This window comes from Labeo rohita, chromosome 12 (assembly GCF_022985175.1).
Source record: "Labeo rohita strain BAU-BD-2019 chromosome 12, IGBB_LRoh.1.0, whole genome shotgun sequence".
Classification (NCBI taxonomy): domain Eukaryota; kingdom Metazoa; phylum Chordata; class Actinopteri; order Cypriniformes; family Cyprinidae; genus Labeo; species Labeo rohita.
In genome coordinates, this window is record NC_066880.1 from 12,290,703 (window position 1) to 12,307,633 (window position 16,931).

The 16,931-nt window shown below is 35.8% G+C and overlaps 2 protein-coding genes across 4 annotated transcripts; one reads left to right on the plus strand and one right to left on the minus strand.

Annotated features, from left to right (window-relative positions):
- The first annotated feature begins 953 nt into the window (after positions 1 to 953).
- Positions 954 to 11,227, plus strand: si:ch211-194k22.8 (uncharacterized). Of its 3 annotated transcripts, XM_051124647.1 has the most exons (8): positions 956 to 1,498; positions 1,624 to 1,719; positions 3,490 to 3,555; positions 3,647 to 3,755; positions 3,836 to 4,092; positions 6,208 to 6,394; positions 6,481 to 6,655; positions 11,093 to 11,227. In XM_051124647.1, the coding sequence occupies exons 1-7, from the start codon at positions 1,412 to 1,414 to the stop codon at positions 6,645 to 6,647; spliced, it is 969 nt and encodes a 322-aa protein (XP_050980604.1). In that variant the 5' UTR covers positions 956 to 1,411; the 3' UTR covers positions 6,648 to 6,655; positions 11,093 to 11,227. The 3 variants fall into 3 exon arrangements, with proteins under 3 accessions (XP_050980605.1, XP_050980604.1, XP_050980603.1); XM_051124648.1 differs by lacking the exon at positions 11,093 to 11,227 and having other exon boundaries at positions 954 to 1,498; positions 3,650 to 3,755; positions 6,481 to 7,120; XM_051124646.1 differs by lacking the exon at positions 11,093 to 11,227 and having other exon boundaries at positions 957 to 1,498; positions 6,481 to 7,120.
- On the minus strand, positions 10,316 to 16,381 carry cdk5rap3 (CDK5 regulatory subunit associated protein 3). The gene is made up of 14 exons (XM_051124645.1): positions 16,233 to 16,381; positions 15,892 to 15,937; positions 15,631 to 15,762; positions 15,451 to 15,551; positions 15,303 to 15,351; positions 15,030 to 15,208; positions 14,807 to 14,943; positions 14,561 to 14,705; positions 14,380 to 14,487; positions 14,197 to 14,278; positions 12,187 to 12,275; positions 11,900 to 12,105; positions 11,103 to 11,274; positions 10,316 to 10,797 (listed from the first exon to the last, which is right to left on the minus strand). Exons 1-14 carry the CDS (start codon positions 16,236 to 16,238, stop codon positions 10,732 to 10,734), a joined length of 1,518 nt encoding a protein of 505 aa, XP_050980602.1. The 5' UTR covers positions 16,239 to 16,381; the 3' UTR covers positions 10,316 to 10,731.
- Between the last annotated feature and the right edge of the window lie 550 nt (positions 16,382 to 16,931).

Consider the following 16,931-nt stretch of genomic DNA (forward strand, 5'->3'; position numbering starts at 1 on the left):
AAAAGCAGAAAGCTGTAACTGACACGAACTGAAATTATTACTTTATACAAAATGTTCAGGAATTAAAAAAAAAAAAATGCTTTTGAAATGAATGCATCATAATACAGGATCACCTATAAACAAGAATTTTGTTAATTTTATTTTATCATATCTAACCCTGGACCACAAAACATAAATAGAATGGGTAAAATTGTAGCAATAGCCCACAATACTACATTGTATGGGTCAAAACCATCGTTTTTATTTTTATGCCAAAAATCCTACCGTAAATATATCAAAACTTAATTTTTGATTAATAATATGCATTGCTACTAATCTCATTTGGACAACTAAAGGAGATTTTCTCAATATTTTGATTTTTCACACCCTCAGATTCCAGATTTTGAAATAGTTGTACCGGCCAAATATTGTCTTATTTATTCAGCTTTCGGATGATGTATAAATCTCAGTTTCAAAAAATTGGCCCTTATGCTTTTGAGGTCCAAGGTCACATTTAAGACTAGTGGCTATTAAGTTACGTTTTTACAGAAACTATGGTATTTTGGGGGAAACTGTGTAACCAATTGCTTTTTTGGACTTTAGGCTGTAGTTCGTCTGTTTTGCAAACAGTCTGCCATTGACATTAACCGATCTTCCTCAAACCAAAGACGTATTATAACCGCAGAATAAAACAAACTATTTTGTTGACGCCTCAGGAAACCTAAAACAGCACGATCTAACTTTCTCAAATGTCAGGCTAAATACTTTGCAAACGTGTAAATTTAAGACTGTAGATGGAATTACCCTATTGTTTATGAGCGCGTATATAATATTTTGCATATGAGGGGAAACCTAAAAGAGCGCCCCTTATAAATATTTACCATGGTAACCATAGTTTCCGCCGACATACCATAATTACTGCAGTTACTGTTACTACAATAAAACTGTGGTAACTTGGTATTCGGCGCCAGTGGCGTCAATAAAATAAATGGAGATTCTAAAAGCTTCTTGAACTGTTGGAAAGAGAATCTATGTTGATTTATTATGATCTTACAGCAGTAACTAGGCTATTTTAGCGGAAATTATGGTTACCATGGTAAAATTTTTGCAAGGGATTTCCTGTTGTTGAGGATCTGCCGTTAGATTGAATCTAGACGGGACTCAAGCTCGTGCCACGTTACGCTACGGTGCGTTAGCCTCAAATGTGTTCCCTGTCATTTCTCGGTAAAGTGGCTGTCCTTCCATGGATTCACTCAAGTATTTGAGCTGAAGTAGAATAATCGCAAGGAACAGAGTTGTCGCTATCTGTAGTAGACCTGCAGCGTCTAAATCTCAGAAAGAGGAATAGTGTTGTTTTAGTCTGATACAACGTAACTGCATTATGCAGAGTGGAGCCTTTTTTCTCGCTCGCAAATAAAATAATGGAAGAGAAATGAGAAGGAAAACAAAAGCGCAGCGAATTCTTGACTACGAGAATGAAGAGGATGAGGAAGAGGAACAAAAACCGGACTGCTTCAGTGTAAGATGATCGATGGAAACGTGTTTTTGAGTGTTTCACATCTCATTGTTTGTTTGGAACTGTTAATGGCATATGTTTGATCCCAAAAGAATAATTAGTATCATGTCAACCCGACTGTCCAACAGAACGGTGCACAGAAACGAAGAAAAATGTATTCCTCCAAAGAGAAATCTGAAGAAAATAGCTCATCCGACGCCGGGCTTCAGAAGTTAGACATGAAGGTTTGGGCTTTTTTTCCTCATTATTGCTGTTTAATGTTTAATCGAGGTTTTTGATGCGTTCTGACAGGGAAGACGGACAGGAAAACCTTTCTGTTTTGATTCTCACAGTTGCTCCACGCCAGCATTTTACGCAACAATCTCACCCATAATTTACTGTTCTTGGTTTTACTACTGCACTTTTCGCACGTATGGCGATAGATTGAATGCTTTCCTATCCTGCAGCAGTGGTGTGAGGCAGGGCAGGCGGCCATGCCTGGCCGCTAATGGAGAACAATGGGGTAAAGCATGGTACAATACACCATTTGATCGAAACCTCATCAGGCGCTCGCACAGCTAAAGCCCTGCACTCATTTCTCTCAGACTACAAGCTCACCAGCGGGTTAAAAAGTTTTGAAATTCGCAACTTTAGAAAGTTTGAAGCAATCTCTTCTTTTCAAGTTATTTTGTTGGTACCCTTATAAAAAATTACCATGGTACTTCCCCCATGGAAAACACCAGTATTGAGTCTGATGCAAAGCCACAGTGTGGGTTCTCGTTTATAGAGTTTAAGAAGCATTAAACAGCTTTACTTTTGTGTGACAGTAGTGGTTACTTTTGCTGACAAAACATCTTGAACTATCTGAGATGTTTTGCTGGTGTCTTTGCTGGTTTTAGAGGGTTTTGCTTGAATTTCCAATTTTTTCAACAGGTAGATCAGTTGTATTCTAGACTGATTTTTCAGTGGAAACGGCTTACCATGGTAAACTTTTGCAAGGGTATAAAGATATCAGCCTTGTCAATACATATGTATGCAATAATACATTTACTGTTGTTCTAAATATCTGTTTGGCTGTTGGACCTCATGATTTCAGATTAAAAAAATTAAGCAGTTATATAGTTTGCAACCCTGGACCACAAAACCAGTCATAAGTAGCACGGGTATATTTGTAGCAATAGCCAGCAATTTTTATTTGTATTTTTTTTGCCAAAAATCATTAGGATATCAAGTAAAGATAATGTTCCATGAAGATATTTTGTACATTTCCACCATAAATATATCAAAACTTAATTTTTGATTAGTAATATGCATTGCAAAGAACTTCATTTTGGCAACTTTGAAGGCGATTTTCTCAATATTTTGATTTTTTCTTTTTTTTTTTGGCACCCTCAGATTTCAGATTTTCAAAAAAGTTGTATTTCGGCCAAATATTGTCCTATCCTAACAAACCATACATCAATGGAAAGCTTATTTATTACCATTATGACTGTTTTGTTGGCCAGGGTCACATTTATTCTTCGCCAGCTGCTAGATTATTTGTTTATTTCTCAGTGCTGTCAAATACTCTGTCATTTCAGTCAATACTGACTACCAGTGTGAAGTTCTGTGATCAAGCTTGTTGTCTTTCTTTAATACACAAAAACAGCATATAGTGTAATAACCATTAAATGAGAATAAACATTAAATTATAAAGAGATAAAATGAGTATAATAAGAAAAAATAACTTTTGAAAAACAACCAGTGTTTTCTGGGCAGGATACTCGCAGTTCTCTGCATCACATCCTGTCAAAAAAATGCTTCTAAGTAATACTTTGTCAAACAAGCAACACACAAAATGACAGCCGGTCTGTATATGAGCATATGAGAGGAAGTGTGAGAGAAGCCTCAATCCAAGCAATCATGGGGAGAGAAAATGTGATCAAATTTAAGGGCTGAAATGAACTGTTGCACAATTATCAATGACAACTGACTGAGTAAATAGAAAATATTAGGACTCTTTCTTGTCATGACAGGTTAATGAGCTGGATTGTTCTTCCGCAGACCTCTACGCTGACAGTCCTCCTGCTTCTGAATCCGAGGTAGGATGCAATTCACTTGTGTTCAGCACTTGAGACATTTGCTTGTTGACATGCTTGATTTTAGACCTGAGCTTGTGTACTTTTATAACAGCAGGAGGCTCATTATTTACAGTCCTATTCGAAGAAGGAGCTTATTGCCATGGTCTTATGCATGCAGAGGGAAATGGAAGACTTGAAGGAACAACTTAGGTGCCTTACAGGTCAATATTTTTTGATTCTGTTAGGTTTTTGATTTATAGGATTGCATGAATCAAATCTTCACATTTGATTCTAACTACAGCATGTGGAAAGCTAGCAAGAAACCTGGAAATGCTTATTGAGAAGACCCAGATGTGGTCAAATGGGAACAACGGGATCTCTCTCGGGACTCCAGTTTCTCAAGGCACACCGCAGGCACCTGCCGAGGCGGATGCTGTGATACCAGATGTGCGTTCTCCTCCTGCCATTGTGAATGGGCAATGGCTGAATCAGGGTCCAGGACCACAGAAACCTCACGAGGCCGCTCAAAATGCTCAGAGGGACGGACTCTTCACAGAGGTAGTCTATGATTATGTTTCCATCAAAAGCTACAAATTAAACTCATGCCCAAAATTGGAATGTCGCATTAAACATTTGCGAATACAGCACTGTTTCCATCCAGTGAGATGAAGAGAACAAAATCGTCACTTCTTGATGAACTAAATATCACTTAGAAAATTTTCATTTGCTGCAGTAGGAGAAGGCACGGTATATAATAACTTTTGTATACAATAAGACACGGTCATGTTATCTTATTTTCGGAGAGTGCTGTTTGGGAATGCAGTTCGGGGTGTTGATTATAACCAAGCACTCTGATGAGAATTTGCTTAAGCATTTTTGAATGACAAAACTAGCATTTCAGATGACGTGCAATGAGGTTGGTCCATTTATGCTGTCCCATCACAAAGTCACATGCTTTTTGATGTGCATTAAGGAATTTTTTCGGTAAAAGTGTTTCTATTGTAGTTTACACACGTTTTCTTACCGGTTAAAAAAATTATCCTATTTAGTTGAGTGCATACATTTTTTCTTTATGCGCATTATCTAAATTTATGCGCATTTTGGCATTTCCATACAGCATTTTTTAGGCAATATCACAAAGTGAGCATTAAAAATAGGTGGATGGAAACATAGCTTATAAGATTTATAAGAGCACAACAAATAATCATTATTCATATTTGGATCATTATTCGTGCATCAAAGTGGATTGTACATTCTTTGTTATCATTGTTGCCAGTTGGGCTACTTTAACACTGTTGCCGCGGGTTGTTTTTCATATGCACGGGTTGAAGCGACCCCAATAATGTAATATTTAGCACAAAAACGTGTATTTTACCCCCCGGAATGCGTTTTTTTTTTTTTTTTTTTTTTTTAATGGAGGACGCCCCCCCCCCCAAAAAACGCAATTTGGCTACTTTTGGGCTAGTTTTGAGTAGCAATTGGGCCGGTTTTGTTATAAAAACATGGCAACCCTGTCTGTCACGCTCTAGTTTCATCCGACTATCCTAATATTGTATTGTATTACATTTTAAAAAAATTATTTTTCCAAAGATGTACTCGACACCAAATACAGTGTTCGGAAAGGAAATGACGTGTACTATGGAACCCCTAAAAGGAATAAATACCCGATGGGAGGAAAATGTATATATATTTCAGTGCTTTCCCTCGAAATTCTGTATATAAATTGCGGCCATCAGGGAGCCGCTATTAATACGCAGGGTATTAAAATCACTTTTGAATGCGCACTCGCTTTTTACTTTCCCTTTCAAGATTCGCGATCGCACATACTCTGTAATGCCTTCAAACGATTTTGTTTTTGTTTACATAATATGTGTGTACTGTATATTTATGTATATATTAATACACACAAAAATAGTATAGATTTTGAAAATATTTCTATGTATATATTTATATAATTTATATTATATATAAATATATTTAATATATGAAGATCACTTTTTTTTCTTAAATATATACATGCATTTTTGTGTATCTTTATATACATAATAAATATACACAGCACACATTAATTATGTAAACAAAAACTTTTGGATGCGATTAATCATGATTAATCGTTTGACAGCACTAGTACTTACCACAGATTTTACAAGATTAGATGTTTGTCAGTGGTCCATAGGATTTTAAAATCATTTACCATCATCCTATCAGTCATCTCTCTATACTCTGTTTATATAGTAATTAAAATTTTATGTATTGTAATGTAACAGGCTACCGCTAACAAACGGTTAACCATCTCCCTTTATTGGCGCCGTAGAACGTGTTATTTGTTTTATTGTTGTTATTTGTTATTTATTTGTTTTATTAAAATGTATTTGAGGATGTTTCACAAAAAAATACAAAAAAACATGTTTCACTCATTGTGCTATTTATAATTTAATGTGTCACAGTTAATTGAGTTTTTAAAAGTCTTACAGTCCTACACCATTTTTTTTTTTCAGTGTACAGGGTGTTTTTATCTTCCGTTTTTGACATTTTATGCTTTTGCAATATATAAATGGTCTATTGTTCTTATTTCTTTTCTCTGTTGTTACTTTGTAGTGATATTTTCTAAATGTCATATCGGCCATATCGGCAACAGTAATTTTATTGCGTTTTTTTTTTTTTCCCTCTCAGTTTATCACTCCTGAACTTTTGGAGAGGTGCAACACAGGCACAACTGCCCAAAAACTGACCAACGACCTGCTCCGTGGCCTCTACGAGAGGGAATGCCTGGCTTCCCACTCTATATCTGGAGTCGTGTACAACAAAAGAGGCCAACCAAAGCCTGCTCTCCCCACCGAAGAGGTCCAGGCAATTCTGAGTAAGATTCTGTTCTCATTTGAAGATTGTTAAAATTGACACTAATTTGAATCTATTATACATCATTTAAAAAAATCTTCCCTACAGGAACCGTTCAGTATTTCTTTCCCGGCAAAACTGACGCAGAGATCAAGGGCTACATCCGACAGAAACTGCAAAACGAAGCCAAGAGGCTGAGGAAGAAACCGTCACTCTCAGGCCAATACGAGTCTAGAGGTCTCAACCTGCCGTTAGATATGATCGACCAGAATTGAAGCGTACGGTTAGTGGATATTGTGTGTTCTCCATTAAATTAGCCTTATTTGGTGTTACTTACAATTAAAGTCCTGGACTCAAGTGAAATTGATGTGCATTGACAATAGTCTTCAAAGGAAGCCACAGTGATCTCTTGCAGCAGCCGTTCGGCTGTTGACGGTTACTGATGTGAAAATGCAAATTAGCGATTCCAGATAAATCCAAATGTTGCATTCAACGAGCACAGTCGACGCTTAGATATCGAGATGTTTAGATATTAATGATGTGTCTCTGTGAACGTCTTTTTTTTTTTAATACTTTGTATTTAACAGATGTAGGATTTCAGGACGTACCATTGTGCGAAGAGCGTAATAGGGTGTGACCATTATTTACATTGTATTTTCAATGTATTTCTTATTTGATGATGTTCTTTGGTCTATAAGACAACAGCTTTATGTATGTAGTTTTTTGTTATTAAATGCTGAAAATGCAGCACATTGGTATTAGCTTTTTAATTTATTTATTTTTTATTCAATATGGTTTTTGGTTGTTAATGCGTGACATGATGAAATGGACGTGGGAGAGTTGGTAGGTGTATTATCGTGTACAATGCCTTCTCAATGAGGGCCATTGAGAACAATGCAAGCTGCATGTGGAGAGCTGGTGAGATGGAGAGAATCAATGACTGAGCGACACAGGCAGAGTGACAACAGCAGGGGTGCTGGGCCAGTTGTCTTGGCAACCTCAGTCTTCTGGGCCACAGCAGTCTGGGTCTTACCCTGGCCATCGCCTCTGAGCATCTGCCCGCTGCAGGGTTGAGGGGGCTTTTTGACAAACAAATGAAAGGCAAAAAGCTTTTAGGGCCCAAAAGGAGATTAGGTCTGTCACCCAGTGGCAATTTGAGTCTTCGTTTGATCATCAGTATGATGTTTCAGTGTAATATTTGATAAATGCTCAGACCTTTGTCTTGTTTTTCCGCTCTTGTCGACTGGGCGTAAAACAAAGTGTTTTGTAATGGCTGCTCTTTTAAGCTTCTGTGTCAGTAAACAGGGGCCTGTCTGGCCTGATTGATGGCACAGGCGATGATTGGGCCGAGCGCAACCCTCTACTTATCATAGCTTCATCAGAGACAGTGGGGGGATAGGCGGAGACAGACAAAAGAAAGAATGGCTGCGTGTGCATTTTGCAAGCCAATGAAGTGAGAATGTGCCAAAGATAATATCTTGGTTAAATGTTGCCATGATCGACGATATAGAGTCTACTGTTCCAGTGTGGTTTAAAAGTTAAGCTGTGATGCTTCGCTGTTCCTTGCCTTGGATGTAGGGGGTGTACAAAGACGATGTCCATTAGATCCTCAATCTTCTGAGCATAATGTGTTTCTGCCATGTGATTAAACCAGCTGCCCCAGGGCAAAACAGAGACAACACAGTGATAAAACATGAGGGGAAGATGTATTGTTAGAGTCTCTGAGATGAGTTGAGATGCAGTTCCTTTGACATTCATATGCTGTTATAATGTAATTATATTTCAGTATGTTTACAATAGAATACATTAATGGAATCCATCTTCCTATTTTAAAATTGATTTTTTTATGTGATGCACAGCTGAATTTGCAGCAGTCTTCAGTGTCACATGGTTCTTCAGAAATCATTGTAATATGTTGATTTGGTCATGCTACTTAAAGGATTAGTTCAATCAGAATTAAAATTTCCTGAAAATGTGCTCACCCCTATGTCATCCAAGATGTTTATGTCTTTCTTTCTTCAGTCAAAAAGAAGTTAAGGTTTTTGATGAAAACATGCCAGGATTTTTGTCCATATAGTGGACTTCAATGGGAGCAAACAGGTTGAAGGTCCAAACTGCAGTTTCAATGCAGCTTCAAAGGGCTCTACATGATCCCAGCTGAGGAATAAGGGTCTTATCTAGCAAAACAATGTCATTTTTAAAAAAAATTAAGACTTGCATGAAGTATATACAAGATGTGTGCAAGATGAGCATTTGTGGTAAAAAGTATACATTTTTATTTTATTTATTTATTTAGAAAATAACAATCGTTTCGCTAGATTTGCCCTTATTCCTCTTCTGGGATTGTGTCGAGTCAGTTGAAGCTGCATTGAAACTGCAATTTGGACCTTCAACTCATTGATCCCCATTGATGTCCACTATATGGAGAAAAATCCTGGAATATTTTCCTCAAAAACCTTCATTTCTTTTCGACTGAAGAAAGAAAGACATGAACATCTTTGATTACATTAGGTTGAGTAAATTATCAGTAAATTTTAAATCAGGAGTGAACTAATTTTGTAATACTTTTGTGGAAATGGTGATACTTTGATAGCAGATAAGTTTTTAATAATGTAAAGTCTTTACTGTCACTTTCAATAAGTTTAATGTGCCCTTGCTGAAAAAAAAAGTATTACTTTCTTAGAAATCTTAATGACCTCAAACATTTGAACAGTGTGTGTTTAAAACAACACCACACATAAGGTAAAATGCATCAACTGTCTGTATTTCCCCCTTAAAAATCTTATTTTGATCTATTCCCACCTCAGAGGTTTGAGACCTTATATTCTATCTCAGCTAAAATCATAATTTTCTGTTGACATGACATTCATTTTATTGTAGTTAATTTTATTGTAATTAAAAGAGAAGACCACTTCCAGAACAAAAATTTACAGATTATTTACTCATCCCCTTGTCATCCAAGATGTTCATGTCTTTCTTTCTTCAGTCATAAAGAAATAGTTTTTTGAGAAAAATATTTCAGGATTTCTCTCTATACAGTTGACTTCTATGGTGCCCCAAATTTAGAACTTCCACAAAATGCAGTTTAAATGCAGCTTCAAACGATCCCAAATGCGGTAGTAAATGATCCCAGCTGAGGAAGAAGGGTCGTATCTAGCGAAACAATCGGTTATTTTCATAAAAAAACATACAATTTATATACTTTTTAATGTCAAACGCTCGTCTTGTCTCACTCTGCCTGAACACTGTTTTTTTCCAGTTCATGACAGTTAGGGTATGTAAAAAAAAACTCCCATCTCATGTTCTCCCTCAACTTCAAAATCATCATATATTGCTGTTTTACCTTTTTTGTAAAGGGTGTTTGATCATCTTTGCATGTTCACTTTGCAAAGACTGGGTCAGTGCTTCTGCAGCGATGTAGGATGATTTGAGGGAGTTAAGGGAGAGAATATGATTGGAGTTTTTTGACATACACTAAATGTCTTGAACCAGAATACAGAGTTCAGGGAGATTAAGACAAGACAAGCTTATGAGATTAGAAAGTATTTAAATTGTATTTTTTAAATGAAAACCGACCGTTCCACTAGATAAGACCCTTCTTCCTCGGCTGGGATCGTTTACAACTGCATTTGGGATTGTTTGAAGCCGCATTTAAACTGCATTTTGGAAATTCAAACTCAGGGCACCATTGAAGTCCACTATATGAAGAAAAATCCTGAAATGTTTTCCTCAAAAAACAATGTCTTTACGATAAAAAGTGATACATTTTTGTTCTGAAAGTGAACTAATCCTTTAAATCAAGCAACCTAAATTAGTATATGAAGAAAAAAAAAAAAAAAAAAAAAATCGAACACATTTTTCCTTAAGGGAAAACCAGCATTTTGTTTCAAACTTTTAAAAAGTCACCCTTGCTGATTTAGGTCAAATTTTTAAAACATTGATAATTCAGCAAATTAATATTCCATTTATTTTAAAATAAGGTTTATTACTGTATTACACGTTGTTTGCAGAAATGTACATTTTTCTGACCATTTCTTGAAAACCTTTTAGAGTTTTGATAGCCTTCCGAAGAAGGTGCCAAATGTTTTTCTTTACAAAAATTAGGGTTAGCAATTGCATATTTAAATGTTGGCCACTTAAGATGGTTCATTTACTGAATTCAGCACTCCAGACTAATGAGGCCAGCTGTGTAAGCGCAAGTTATTTACAGCCTTCTTTGAATATTCAAAGCGCTGTGATTGCAACAATTTTATTCCACGATAAAAAGGAATCACCACAAAACAATTACCCTCCCAATTGAAATGGGAAAATATATTTATGAAATGATGCATCTGTGCAGCATGTAAATACTGTTCTTGGTCACACATGAACTCCCATGAGGTTAACAGGCCGGTTGTTGTATCTTTTCGAGATGTCAGCTTCAATCTGTGAATGTGAGACAGAGACAGATAGATAATAAGGAAGCCATGACATCTAACCACATTAGTTTAGCTTTTTCTTCTATTAACCTCAGTTCTTTTTATATTTAACACTCAGTCAACCATCAGCTCCTTTTGTATAGTGGGGAAGAGTGTGAACAGGAATCTGAAGGTTTGCTGATGTGTCATTTTCACTTTTGCAGAGAGAGGAAGTATTAGGACTGTACCACTCACTGCTGTAATACAGCAGATGTATTATGATAAACCTGTACTGAAACAAATCCGGAAACACGTTATAACAGGTTACCGTACCAGTTTCTGGAGCTCCTTGGTGCGAGCAGCCAGCAGATCAATGCGGGGCTCCAGCTTGGCCTGTTCTTCCAGAGCCTCCTGTCGTTTTTCTGCCATCGTGCCACGCTTCAACACCAAGATATCAGCCTGCTTGAGTTTCTGCCGCAGTAACTCTGAAACACGCTCCACGTAGCTGAGACACCAACAAAACCAGAACACCAGATTTATCATCTGTCTACAAGATTTCCGCTACATCAACATGAAACTGAAAGTAACCCTTTGTTTTAATAAAATGTGACAAATGGCTTCAAGGAGTAGTTTGTTTAAAAATGAAAATTTGCTGAATATGTACTCACCCTCAGGCCATCCAAGATGTATACGAGTTTGCATCTTCATTGAAACACATTTGGAGAAATGTAGCATTACATCACTTGCTCACCAATGCATCCTCTGCAGTGAATAGGTGCCGTCAGAATGAGTGCTGAAACAGCTGATAAAAATGTCACAGTATTCTTACAACCACAGCTTTTCACTTCACAAGACATTAATTAATGGACTGAACTCGCTGCTTGTGGATTATTGTGATGTTTTTATCAGCTGTTGAACTCTCTTTCTGACGGCACCCATGCACTACAGATGATCCACTGGTGAGCAAGTGATGCATTACGAAATTTCTCTAGATGTGGTCTGATGAAAAAACTCATCTATATCTTGAATGGTCTGAGGGTGAGTAAGTTTAAGCAAACTTCTATATTTTTTCAGATATGCTGATAGATGACAGATATAAAATCCATTTCTGCATCCGAGTGTGTTGTTACCGTGGTGAGGCCTGGATCATGAAGAGATGCTGCATTCGTACTGAAGTGAGCCCGTTTATCAGGTCACGCACATCTGCGAGCATGGCCTCCACACGCTCGGGAGTCTGGGCCTGGATCACTGAGGGAGCGAGCTGGAACTGACTCATGGCCACCAAGTCACCTTCTTCGCGCATCTCACTGAGCCGCTGACACAGGAACATTTCCAACTGACCCATAGAAATAGAAAAAAAGGTTTGAGGTAAAAACTAAACATTTTGTCTAATACTTGTGATGATGAGCTGTTGTACCTCCTTTAGCTCATCGATGAACTGGGCACGTGTCTGTGAGGTTTCTAGAAGAGAAAGAGCATCTTCACCTCTGGCAACACCGTCAGGACCTGCAAAAGAAAAATTATTCAGAACCATACCCAGAGTCAGATGAAATCTGCAGACTTTGGGTTTGCGTGTTATGCACACTGATTATAATGTTTATTTACAGAATGGATATAAATGTGTTTTAAATATGTTTGTGTGACTGCCTGTAATTCTATAATTTTGCAGATTTCACATTAGCTCTTTGTGGTATTTTGGATATCAAACACTGAAACTATAAATGAACTTTAAAATTTATTATAACTTTACTAATCACTACTGTGAATCTTGGGGTAGGTAGGATTGCTTTAAATGCTTTTAAAATGTCTTTTATGCTCACCAATGCTGAATTTATTTAATTAAAATACAGAAAAAACAAAATATTATTACACTTTAAAATAACTGTATTTTTTGTTATTTTTCAGTAGTCATTGCACCAGTCTTTTTTTTTTTGTATCAAGGTCCTTTAGAAGTCATTCTTTAAAAAAATAAATATATGAAATTTAAAAATCATTCTAATATTCTAATTTGGTGCTCAAGAAATATTTCTGATTCTTTTCAATGCTGAAAACAGTGCTTCTTAATATTTTTTTGTAAATAAACCATGATACATTTTTTTAGGATTCTTTGATGAATACAGTTCAAAAGAACAGCATTTATTTAAATCAGAAATCTTTTGTAACATCATGTGTCTTATTGGCACTTCTCATCAATTCAATACGGAAAACCAGTATATGAAAAAAAAAAAAAAAGATCTAACACTTTTTTATATAAACTTGCAATTCTGAGAAATACAGTTAGAACTGCGAGATATAACTCTGAATATATATATATATATATATATATATATATATACACTGACTTGATTTCTCGCAACTTTGAGTTCACACCTCACAATTCTGACTATAACTCACAATTGAGTTTATTACGCAATTCTGAGAAAAAAGTCTTTTCTTTTTAATTTCTGACTTCATAACTTGCACTTGCGAGTTTATATCACACAATTCTGACTTCATACCTTGCAATTCTGAGAAAAAAGTCTGAATTGCGTGAAACGTCAGAATTCCAAGATATAAACTTGCAATTGTGAGAAGTCAGAATTGCATTTTTATTCAATAATTCTGACTTTATTTCTTGCAGTTGTGAGTTTATATCTCACAATTCTGAGAAAAAGTCTAAACTGCATGAAAAAATTTCAGAATTGCACGATAAAAACACAATTCTGACTTTTTTCTTGCAATTGAGTTAGTTTATATCAGGCAATTCTGAGAAAAAAAGTCAGAATTGTGAGTTTAAATTGCAATTTCTGACTTCATAATTCACAATTGTGAGTTTACATCACAATTCTGACTTTAAACCTCACAACTGAGTGCATGAAAAAGACAGAATGTCGATATATAAACTTGCAATTGCAAAAAAAAAAATGCATTATCTTGTAATTCTAAGTTTATTTCTTGTAATTGTGAGTTTATATCTTATATCTTCTGAGAAAAACAGTCAGAATTGTTTATCTCGCAATTCTTACTTTATTATTATTATAGTTTATATCACGCAATTCTGAGAAAAAAGTCATTTTTATATTGCAATTTTGACTTGCATTATATTACAATTCTAAGAAAAAAAAGTCAGAATTGTGTGAAAAAGTCAGAATTACGAGATATAAACTTCCAATTGCGAGAAAAATCAGAACTGTGTTTTTATCTCGCAATTGTGACTTTATTTCTCGCAATTATGAGTTTATATCACCCAATTCAGAGGAAAAAATAGAATAAAATAAGAAGTCGCAATAATCTTTTTATATTTTGTGGCAGAAATGGGCTTCCTTGCTGAACAAAATTAAAATATTACTGACCCCAAACTTTTAAAAAGCACTATACATTTATAACAAATTCTTAATGTTCAGTACAATTATCAACATTTCATTTCAGTGAATCCAAAAACACTTACAGTCTGTGCCCACATCCACAATTTCAATTTCCACAGGTGTAGTTTCAGAGTCTCCCCAGTCAATACCACCAGCACTGGTTTCCTAAAGTTAGTTGAGAGACTGTTTTAATTCCGTATCATGAAGGGTTTCAGAGTGTGATAAGCAGAGCCTTAATATTTGTACTAAACACTTAAGGCTCTTACCTCTGTGCCAGGCTCGAGACTAATACCCCAGTCCACACCATCCTCAACAGAGATCCCAAAACTGATCTCTTCAGTACCAGCACCACCGTTAAGGTCACCCCAGTCAATCTGCACAAAGCAAGAATGATATTTAGAAGACAGACTTAAAACTCAACTCATGGAGTCATGTTATCAGACTTACAGTCTCTTCTGTGACAACGTCAGGTGGGGCTTCCTCCATTACAGGTCTCTCTACAACCGTTGGCACATTTCCTGTCTTCCACTCATATACAGTCGTGTTTCCTTTCTTCTGGACAAATCTTAGAATGGGCAGTACGTCTTCAGACCTAATAAAAAAGAAATCCCATTTAGATCACATAAGGGTCATGTTGGATGGATTCAATCCCAGGTATGATTTTAGGTGTCTACAACTCAACACAGCACTCACCAGTCACTGACAAAGTTTGTGAAGGCTGCGTAAAACTTTATAGCTTCATCCAGACAGCCTGTTTTTTTACCAGTTTCTTCTAAAACTACAGGCAGATCTTTAACTAGTGCTTGTAACTCCCTTGCCACATTTTCCCCCTGTGAAATATTATATATACTATAGGTCAGTATCGGCAATCACAATCAGACGATGTAAAATAAATTGTAATTAATTGTTGTCTAACCTTTATCCCATACTGCTTACAGGCTGCATAATAGCGGTCCCTCATGTCGGCGGCACCACTCTGACACTCCAATTCTCGTCGGTTCATTTCCTGCTGCAGCTGTTGTGCTTTAGATACCTGCTTCCTTAAAGCAGGACCTTCGTAACTTACACTACGAATCAATATACTGGCCACTTCAGCTGGGGTTTAAAAAACACACATACACACAATCAAGTCACTGTGTTTGTGTAAGTTAATAAAACGGCCTTAAATAATTAAATAATGATTGTTTACCTAAATAAACATTGTCTTTTTCATACAGGGACACTATTTCTTGCCAGTCCTGTTGACATTAAAATAATATAAAGCATTTTATTATTAAAAACAGCAATAAATTGCACATTAAAAAAAAAACATAGACAGCAGAGAGATGCATTATCACCTTCATCCTTTGTGATGAATATCTGCCAAAAATATTTTTGGTGGACGCCTCTGTTCCTTTCAATATTTCGATTATTCGTAAGCAATGGAAATAGTGAATATCTGCAAAAGCAACAATGTATGAGTACCAACACATTTAAAAAGTAATAACAATATGTTCGTATTATATTATTGTTTTTACATGAGCCAGAGAGTAGTTGTTTGATCTCCTCATTCTCTGGCATATCCTGAATGGCAGCATTGATTTTCTCTCTAATTGTCATCACTGCACTTTGCCATTTCAGTGTGCAGTGTCTTCGGTCCACCAACCAGTCTGAATGATGGAGACAAAAGCAAAACTAAAAAAATAGATCTTTGTGCAAGATCTAAACTACTGTGTATAGAAGTCAAACTTCAGGACTTCAAACCATATGTTTAAGAATGGAGTGTAAAGCTGTCTTACCTAAGAGTTTACTGGTTTGGATGTCAATTGGGAGATTCTGGATGTTCTGTTAAACAGATTTTACAACAAAGGTAAAGTATACACACTGCAATAACACTCAAGGCAACATTTTGCACATTATTATGGTTTTACAGTCTTTATGAAAAGTACAGGTGTAAGCCAAGTAAATAAAACAGTCTTCATATCAATAAAAATATATAAGTATGCAATGATACACAGTTATATTCTTTGAAATGTTTTTAACAGCTTTACAATGTGTACAAACATTGACGTTTTCTCATAGAGTGCAAGATTAAAAAAACATCGACACTTGACTTCAACCAAAGAATGTTTTGTTATACCTCCATTTCAACCGTGGTTACCGTTGTTTTGCTAAAATAATAACTAAAACGACTTCATGCTTTTATATCAAAACGATGAGATGTAGCACAAGTTTACAATTCCTCTGACACGTACATACACAACTGACCAATCAGAACAAGCGACACTGCTGGATCACACGCATCGCCTACTGAAAGACCAATAAACTACAAGAATGGAAGAACCGTTAATCACTTCCTTGTAATGTCAAAATAAAAGTCACTACAACTCGTTCGTATTTTTTTTCGCTTTAATTGTTTTAGTTATATATGTTCCGTGAACCCAAACATTGATGAAATTCATTGCAAATTCACAGACTACAAATATATGGTGATATTATTATACACTTTTAGATGTTTTTTTGTTTTTTATTATACTTTCAATTTTTTACTATTATAAAATTAAGATAACATTAAGATGGTTCAAAAATATTTATTAATAAATATCAATACATACGTGTACTTTCTCAGTAACTACCAATCTGGAAATAAAACGTTATTTATATCACGTTATTTCATATTCAAAAAGCTGAAACGTCAAAACAAAACGAACAAACTCAAATTATTAAATAGTTTTTGATTAATTGCATTTATTTTTTTATTATGGTATTTTTTGTAAAAAAAAAAAGAGAGATATGTGACCCTGGACCACAAAACCAGTCTTATGTTGCACAGGTATAT

Excerpts from the sequence above, each read along its gene's own strand:
- si:ch211-194k22.8 (XM_051124647.1), top strand. The coding sequence starts at position 1,412 with ATGAGAAGGAAAACAAAAGCGCAGCGAATTCTTGACTACGAGAATGAA. Across the intron at positions 1,499-1,623 it reads AAAAACCGGACTGCTTCAGT|AACGGTGCACAGAAACGAAG; the intron begins GTAAGATGATCG and ends ACTGTCCAACAG. Across the intron at positions 4,093-6,207 it reads GGGACGGACTCTTCACAGAG|TTTATCACTCCTGAACTTTT; the intron begins GTAGTCTATGAT and ends TTTCCCTCTCAG.
- cdk5rap3 (XM_051124645.1), bottom strand. Across the intron at positions 15,209-15,302 it reads AAAAGACAATGTTTATTTAG|CTGAAGTGGCCAGTATATTG; the intron begins GTAAACAATCAT and ends TTTAAACCCCAG. Across the intron at positions 14,279-14,379 it reads GTCTCGAGCCTGGCACAGAG|GAAACCAGTGCTGGTGGTAT; the intron begins GTAAGAGCCTTA and ends AACTAACTTTAG.